The sequence below is a fragment of the Oncorhynchus gorbuscha genome, linkage group LG14, assembly GCF_021184085.1.
Source record: "Oncorhynchus gorbuscha isolate QuinsamMale2020 ecotype Even-year linkage group LG14, OgorEven_v1.0, whole genome shotgun sequence".
In the NCBI taxonomy this organism is placed as follows: Eukaryota; Metazoa; Chordata; class Actinopteri; order Salmoniformes; family Salmonidae; genus Oncorhynchus; species Oncorhynchus gorbuscha.
Window position 1 is genome coordinate 52301343 of NC_060186.1, and position 8943 is coordinate 52310285.

Here is an 8943-nt window from a genome sequence, read left to right on the forward strand (position 1 = left end):
GCCCTGATTAAATCGTGATGTAAAACCAGCAAAACATCAGATCTATAGGTACTTTATATCTATTGGTCAAGTTCCTCCAATCAGAAGTATATACTGTCAAAGACATGCAGACGGAGGATACTGCAAATCCATTTTAATTTTTAAAAATTGTACTGAGTTATTCTCTCACAGCAATCTGAACATTTCAGTTAAGCCACACACCCAGCCCTTTCAGTGTCTGGCTGTAGCCACATCCTAGCAGACCTAGCTAGCTCATATCCAAGTCCCGGGGCCTGTGGAATGTAAACTGATTTGTGTGGCATTTTAACTGGCGTTCCTCATGTCTGCCATGGCTTCAGCACATACATTGACTCTCATTTCCCCTGCAATTTAATCACCACAACCCTGCCTCTATGATTTATTTCCATTGGCAAAGCCTCAAAGGTTAGCCCTAATAAGACCATTAAAAGTGGACTGTAGGAACATGTGTGCCACCAAAGGTCCTTCTCTGTAAAAGTACACTTAATACAAAGCGTGGAAGTGGGAGGTGATAGGAAAAACAAAGAGATTTCCTGTTGTTGGGGTGGTGCGCTCAGGACAAGTCAGAACGACAGAGTGTGGAGGGAGTGAGATTGAAAAAGAGAGGGCAGGACAGAGGAGGGATACTGAGGAAAAACAACGTTATTACGGAGGAAAATGGGAATAGCAGCCATCCTAGTCACCGTCTTGTGTATGTGTTCACTCAGCTTGAGTGCTTCGGACGGCGACACCAAAGTTGGAGATCCTGTCGATGCAACACCAACTGAGGTGAGTACTCGCTTGCAAATTTTGAGCTAAGACATCAAATCAGTCGAGGTACAGCAGCACCCTGCACATTAACACAAATAGAGTACTGTAACATCTTCGTGATATTGTCATAATTACATGCAAACCCCTAGACTAGTTTTGTGTGTTTTTAACTCGTGTCTCTTTGTGGAATAAGTATAACAATCTCACCATTATAAAGACAATCATCAAAGGAGCAGGAGTATCGGTTCCACGGTTTACTCTTCACTGTTTCGTTCAGATCCCAGAGACTCAGGGGAACCAGGCAAGAGGAGATGTACCGGAGGAGCCAGAGCCAACCAGTCCCGTCTCAGATTTTGACAACACATACAACTATATTTGTACGTCTGCACAAACTCATCAAAAGTATATGCTACACACGGTACAAATGATTGCTGAGTTGTCAGACATTAACGCCTTGCGAGGTCTTCTCTTGCAGTGTCCAGGCTGTCAGCGATGGATCAGGCCATCCACAGGCTGAATGTGGCCCACTATACACTGGACGTGAAGGTGACCCAGCTGGTGGACAGAGTGTCCCAGCTGGACGGCACCATTGGGGAGGTACAGGACACCATGCAACAGATATCCCTCCTCACCAAGGAGAACCGCAAAGAGATTGGCCGCTTGGAGGGTATGTCTTCATATACCTCCCTTTTCCTCTGTTTAGTTGAAATGTTTTACAATGGAATACTGAGAAACAATGACAAAATCATGAAAAAGGAAAGGTGAAATGTTTCCTCCACTTCCTAGGATGTCAGAAGGGCCGGCGGGTAGGGTATAAGTGCTATCTGATCTACCGCACATATGAGACGTACCCAGGTGCAGCTCAGAAGTGCATGGAGCGGGGCGGCAGGATGGCCATGCCTCAGGACAGGAAGGAGCAGGAAGCCCTGGCAGACTACGTCAAGGCTTTCTTCCAGCCAGGGAACTGGCCTGTGTGGCTGGGCATCAATGACCTGCGCTCTGAGGGACTCTACCTGTTTGAGGACAACACACGAGTCACCTACTTCCAGTGGCGCAAGCACTTCCTCTCCAGCCAGCCGGACGGAGGCAAGCGGGAGAACTGTGTGGCCATGGCGTCAGATGATGGGGACTGGTGGGACAACTATTGTGACAGGAACATGTATTACCTCTGTGAGTTTGATGCCTGATCCTTTTTCTTAAAAAGTATCAGAAATGTCAGAAAAACAAATCCAGCCAAGCTTGACAACAACTTTGAGTGGATAGTCTATCATGGGTAGTCATGCGTCTTATATATTTCATGTAAAATCTTTTTTTTAAGCAATAGGGGATGAAGCTGATCGACAAAGAAAATGTTTACTAGCTGATGGTGCTCTTGTTGAATAATAATTCACAACACATTTAACATACTATACACAAGTTAGACAGATGGTGCTCATTAATCCACACTGAAAAAAGAAACATACAGAACTCATTACTCACAGTAAACTAAGCCAGTCTCTTTGGCTGAATACTTTGGATCATATCAATATATTTATTAAAAGGTATCATGATTAAAAGTATACCATTTACTACTGTACTTTTTCACAGTTAGTGTAAACCCAAGAACAGCAACTCATGTGCAATAAAATATTTGAAAAGGCGAATTTTTTTCACATGATCAAGATCTGGATTATTTTTACTCAGTTAATGATTATCCTTAAAAATCATAATTAAGTTCGGAATTCATTTAAATGTCAGTAAACATTAGAATCTACAATCTTATAATTCAGTCAGGAATAATAGCAGTAGCACAGCACTGATCCCTCAGAAGGAAGGGCGGTTGTCATTGGCTTGTGAGTTCCCATCAGACACTGCTCTTCATGAGGTCATGAGTGTGATCAGTGTCTTCATCCACATAAGCCAAGGTGGTGCGCTTCCTCTGAGGGGTCAGAGCCATGTTTACTCAGATGGAGTGAGTCACTACTACATTAGAAGCTGGTAGGACAGCCAACAGATGAGATGGTAGCCACCATCTGTGCTACTTCAGGCCTGTCCATTGGATTCTTGCAGGGATGAGAGAGGATCACTGTCCCGCCTTCATCCAGGACAAAGTCCCCGCCCATCTGAAATCATATTAAAAACGGAGTTAGAATGAGGACATGGATTATACAAACCTATCCCAAAATAATTGGGCATTGTATGGATATTCTTCATGGAAAGAGGAAATATTTTATGTGTTTAATGTATAGCTACTGTAGGTCGTATCTTAAGTAGGATTAAATATGTTCAGTTATATATCTGAATACCTGATAGAAGTCTTCCAGGAAACGTGGTGGGATGTCAGGAAACTCTTGGCCTAACACAACATACTCTGCATACTGAAGCAAGGAGTCGAAATTCATCACATTTGAATAGGAAGATCCCAGGCCAAATGCCTTGTAAATCTGAAACAGAGAATATGTATCCAGTTGTCTAAACATTGGCATAACACTGAGTACATAAAAGCTTTACATTCAACTACCAGAGGTCAATAGGTCATGATCAACCCTGAGTGACCCTCTATAGTGGCGGCACAGCTCTTACCTTCCTCTCTGGGTCAAGCAGCATGTCGTACTTGCAGCCCGTCTGATCTAGCCAAATCTGAGCACCTTCCCGACAGCCAAAGGAGACCACCAGTACCCGAGCTGACTGAGAATCTAGAAGTCCCTGAAAATGAAGGATGGGCATTTGAAAGAATGTCTGTGTTGAGTGCTCTTGTGCAAATCATTTTATGTTCTCAAGTACTCGCTTGTTAGCGTATAAAATGGGTTTGAAATACAAAATAAGTTTATGCTATGCTATCGGTTGTTCCAATTAGGTCTACTGGTTGTTCCGATACACACCTGAAAACGAAATGTAAAATGTTTTCACTGCATTTTACATACTCCAAACAATAAACATCTTAGAGATTGAAATTTTGTCAGTGCTTATTAATTCAACCTGCTAAATAGTTGCATTTGTACATTGAGTACTTTATCATTAGCAATCGAATACAAACCTTGAATCGAGTACTCAAAAATATTTTAGTACTCACGCTCATCCCTACTGAAGATACATAGTACAATAGGGGCACTGACACTAGGCTGCTAGAGGACGTTACAAGTTAAGGGCACTGAAAGAGGGTAGGTGATGTTACATGAAGTCAGAAGCACTGAGAGATGATAGGAGACACGCTCCTCTCAGGTTGACTGACCTGTTGGGTCGCAAGCTCAGCCACGTGCTCGCGTCACGGTAGTCATCCAAAGTGTCGGATCAGGACCAGCAGCAGATTCTCCCCTTTCCCAAAGTACATTCCCAGAGTCACATTCCTGCACAACACAGAGGGTTTGTTTGGGTAATTTCTGTCTAAATAGCAGACACGATTTTCTCTGTAACTTTCTCCTAGTTCTTCAGAGAGGTTATTAAAAATATATATATATATATATATATATATATACACAGTGCCTTGCGAAATTATTCGGCCCCCTTGAACTTTGCGACCTTTTGCCACATTTCAGGCTTCAAACATACAGATATAAAACTGTATTTTTTTGTGAAGAATCAACAATAAGTGGGACACAATCATGAAGTGGAACGACATTTATTGGATATTTCAAACTTTTTTAACAAATCAAAAACTGAAAAATTGGGCGTGCAAAATTATTCAGCCCCCTTAAGTTAATACTTTGTAGCGCCACCTTTTCCTGTGATTACAGCTGTAAGTCGCTTGGGGTATGTCTATCAGTTTTGCACATCGAGAGACTGAAATTTTTCCCCATTCCTCCTTGCAAAACAGCTCGAGCTCAGTGAGGTTGGATGGAGAGCATTTGTGAACAGCAGTTTTCAGTTCTTTCCACAGATTCTCGATTGGTTTCAGGTCTGGACTTTGACTTGGTCATTCTAACACCTGGATATGTTTATTTTTGAACCATTCCATTGTAGATTTTGCTTTATGTTTTGGATCATTGTCTTGTTGGAAGACAAATCTCCGTCCCAGTCTCAGGTCTTCTGCAGACTCCATCAGGTTCTCTTCCAGAATGGTCCTGTATTTGGCTCCATCCATCTTCCCATCAATTTTAACCATCTTCCCTGTCCCTGCTGAAGAAAAGCAGGCCCAAACCATGATGCTGCCACCACCATGTTTGACAGTGGGGATAGGGTGTGTTCACGGTAATGAGCTGTGTTGCTTTTACGCCAAACATAACATTTTGCATTGTTGCCAAAAAGTTCAATTTTGGTTTCATCTGACCAGAGCACCTTCTTCCACATGTTTGGTGTGTCTCCCAGGAGGCTTGTGGCAAACTTCAAACAACACTGTTTATGGATATCTTTAAGAAATGGCTTTCTTATTGCCACTCTTCCATAAAGGCCAGATTTGTGCAATATACGACTGATTGTCGTCCTATGGACAGAGTCTCCCACCTCAGCTGTAGATCTCTGCAGTTCATCCAGAGTGATCATGGGCCTCTTGGCTGCATCTCTGATCAGTCTTCTCCTTGTATGAGCTGAAAGTTGAGGGACGGCCAGGTCTTGGTAGATTTGCAGTGGTCTGATACTCCTTCCATTTCAATATTATCGCTTGCATAGTGCTCCTTGGGATGTTTAAAGCTTGGGAAATCTTTTTGTATCCAAATCCGGCTTTAAACTTCTTCACAACAGTATCTTGGACCTGCCTGGTGTGTTCCTTGTTCTTCATGATGCTCTCTGTGCTTTTAACAGACCTCTGAGACTATCACAATGCAGGTGCATTTATACGGAGACTTGATTACACACAGATGGATTGTATTTATGATCATTAGTCATTTAGGTCAACATTGGATCATTCAGAGATCCTCACTGAACTTCTGGAGAGAGTTTGCTGCACTGAAAGTAAAGGGGCTGAATAATTTTGCACACCCAATTTTTCAGTTTTTGATTTGTTAAAAAAGTTTGAAATATCCAATAAATGTCGTTCCACTTCATGATTGTGTCCCACTTCTTGTTGATTCTTCACAAAAAAATACAGTTCTATATCTTTATGTTTGAAGCCTGAAATGTTGCAAAAGGTCGCAAAGTCCAAGGGGGCCGAATACTTTCGCAAGGCACTGTATATACTTAACAAAAATATAAAACGCAACATGTAAAGTGTTGTCCCCGTGCTACATGAGCAGAAATAAAATATCGAAAAAAATGTCATACGCACAAAAAGCTTATTTCTTGTTTACATCCCTGTTAGTGGGCATTTCTCCTTTAGCAAGATAATCCATCTACCTGACAGGTATGGCATATCAAGCAGCGTATTAAACAGCATGATCATTACACAGGTGCACATTGTGCTAAACAGCATGATCATTACACAGGTGCACATTGTGCTGAGGACAATAAAAGGCCCCTCTAAAAATGTGCAGTTTTGTCACACAACACAACGCCATAGACTCATGTTTTGAGGGAGCGTTGCAATTGGCATGCTGACTGCAGGAATGTCCACCAGAACTGTTGCCAGAGAATTTAATGTTAATTTCTCTACCATAAGTCACCTCCAATGTCGCTTTAGAGAATTTGGCAGTACGTCTAACCAACCTCATAACCGCAGACCATGTGTATGGTGTCGTGTAGACGAGCAGTTTGCTGATGTCACGTTGTGAACAGAGTGCCCCACGGTGTTGGTGGGGTTATGGTATGGGCAGGCATAAGCTATGGACAATGAACACAATTGCATTTTATCAATGGCAATTTGAAGATACAGAGATACCGTAATGAGATCCGGAGGCCCATTGTCGGGCCATTTATCCGCCGCCATCACCCGATGTTTCAGTATAATGCACAGCCCCATGTCGTAAGGATCTGTACACAATTCCTGTACACAATTCCCAGTTCTTCCATGGTCTGCATACTCACCAGAAACCCATTGAGCACGTTCGGGATGCTCTGGATCGACGTGTACAACAGCGTGTCCCAGTTCCCGCCAATATCCAGCAACTTCGCACAGCCAGGCATTTAATATAATAATAATAATATAAATAATATATGCCATTTAGCAGACGCTTTTATCCAAAGCGACTTACAGTCATGTGTGCATACATTCTATGTATGGGTGGTCCCGGGGATCGAACCCACTACCCTGGCGTTACAAGCGCCATGCTCTACCAACTGAGCTACAGAAGGACCACTTAAAAGGAGTGTGACAACATTCCACAGGCCACAATCAACAGCCTGATCAACTCCATGTGAAGGAGATTTGTCATGCTGCATGAAGCAAATGGTGGTCACACCAGATACTGACTGGTTCTGATCCATGCCCCTATCATTTTTAAAGGTATCTGTGACCAGTAGATGCATACCTGTACTCCCATTCATGTGAAATCCATAGATTAGGGCCTAATTTAATAATTTAAATTGACTGATTTCCTTATATGAACTGTAATTCAGTAAAACCTTTGAAATTATTGCATGTTGCATTTATATTTTTGTTCAGTATCACTATGTTCACTATGGTGACTCACTCTCCACTCCTGGCATCTGTGAGGGGTGTATCAGCACTCAGATTCTGTGAAGTTGGGCCTCCTGTGAGCCGTTTGTCACTTGTCTTCAGCTCAGTGTCTATGCGGTCCAGAAAGGCATCCCATTCCTCCTTTAGGAGCAAAAGCACACACACACACATCCTCATGTCTCAAGTCTTTCCAAGGGTACACCTCAACCACATAACAATGGACCATTGTGCAGACTGGAAGACTAACCTCCAACTGCAGGAGCTCCTCTACTTGCTCTTGCACCTTGGCATGGCTGGTGAAATATTGGGAGAGAGAGGTCTGTCAAAGAGGTGTCAGTTTCTTCTAAAAATAACATTTGTTTGTAGATTTGAGTCACACAGTTCTTTGATACTTGATCTTCAAACTCACTGATAAGACTTCTTCCACACGTCTTCAGCGTCAATCCTCTTCTTCACACCAATACTAACAGATGTTAACAAAATTATTCAGCAGAATTGAACCAAAATGACCCCAACCCTCAGTATGTCAGCAAAACAAATGAGGAAAATAAAATGAGGCCAAACTTTTCTAAAATGCACCCACCTGCTGTAGAATTTGGCATCACATCTCTAAAATGCACCCACCTGTTGTAGAAGTTGGTACCACAACCTCTCTAAAATGCACCCAGCTGTTGTAGAAGTTGGTACCACAACCTCTCTAAAATGCACCCACCTGTTGTAGAAGTTGGTACCACAACCTCTCTAAAATGCACCCACCTGTTGTAGAAGTTGGTACCACAACCTCTCTAAAATGCACCCACCTGTTGTAGAAGTTGGTACCACAACCTCTCTAAAATGCACCCACCTGTTGTAGAAGTTGGTACCACAACCTCTCTAAAATGCACCCACCTGTTGTAGAAGTTGGCACCACAACCTCTCTAAAATGCACCCACCTGTTGTAGAAGTTGGCAGCACAAGTCATTAGTCCAAATAAAGTTGTAATTTTATTTGGGACAAAATCTTCAATGGAACCTGTGGAATGACAAAGGAACAATGCAGCCAGCCGATTGTGCAAACGTTAGTGTTGGCAAACGCATGACAGGGCTTAGTTCCCCATTGTTCAATTATTAATCCCTAACACACTTTCCTACTTAAAGAACATGCCCTGTAGGCTACATGTAATGTATCAGTAGATTTCAGGGGAATAATAAATAAAAATTGATGGTAGCAAAATTCACTCTAGTGCTTACAGACACCACACGGTCAATATTAACAGCTATTTATAGTCTACTGCTTTTGCCTTACTTTACAAGTCTGCGTAGGTTACATGCGAGTTGGCTAAATAATGTAACATGATAGGTACAGAAATACTGGTAGTAACGTTATATACTGTACCTGCTGCTTCTTGCTTGCCATTTTCAAGTAGGATTCTTCCCATAGTATTCAAGCCTGTTAAACCATAAATAAGAGTATCCTCTGCCTCACTGATATCTTCAGCCATGTATGGACCCGGTCAGCCTCCTCCAGCAGAGCAGAATCACTAGTGTTGAACTGCTACTGTGCAGCAAGCAAGCAAACCATATCCTTGCTTATCAAACATCACATGACTTGGCTAAAGGACGGTGGTTTACAGTATTTAGGAGCACTTGTGCGACATCTAGCGTGTTGGAAAGGTTAAAAGCAAGCAAGATCATTAAATTAAACATCTTTGTGGGTGATGTGACACAACT

The 8943-nt window shown here is 42.4% G+C and overlaps 2 protein-coding genes across 3 annotated transcripts; one reads left to right on the forward strand and one right to left on the reverse strand.

The window, feature by feature from the left end:
* Positions 1 to 564: 564 nt before the first annotated feature.
* clec11a (C-type lectin domain containing 11A) lies at positions 565 to 2410 on the forward strand. The gene is made up of 4 exons (XM_046298386.1): positions 565 to 786; positions 1046 to 1145; positions 1244 to 1435; positions 1555 to 2410. Exons 1-4 carry the CDS (start codon positions 676 to 678, stop codon positions 1953 to 1955), a joined length of 804 nt encoding a protein of 267 aa, XP_046154342.1. The 5' UTR covers positions 565 to 675; the 3' UTR covers positions 1956 to 2410.
* Positions 2286 to 8779, reverse strand: selenol (selenoprotein L). Of its 2 annotated transcripts, none has more exons than XM_046298385.1 (9): positions 8609 to 8779; positions 8167 to 8245; positions 7644 to 7697; positions 7482 to 7527; positions 7248 to 7372; positions 3980 to 4094; positions 3331 to 3453; positions 3054 to 3191; positions 2286 to 2870 (listed from the first exon to the last, which is right to left on the reverse strand). In XM_046298385.1, exons 1-9 carry the CDS (start codon positions 8712 to 8714, stop codon positions 2736 to 2738), a joined length of 921 nt encoding a protein of 306 aa, XP_046154341.1. In that variant the 5' UTR covers positions 8715 to 8779; the 3' UTR covers positions 2286 to 2735. The 2 variants fall into 2 exon arrangements, with proteins under 2 accessions (XP_046154341.1, XP_046154340.1); XM_046298384.1 differs by having other exon boundaries at positions 7248 to 7375.
* Positions 8780 to 8943: the final 164 nt, after the last annotated feature.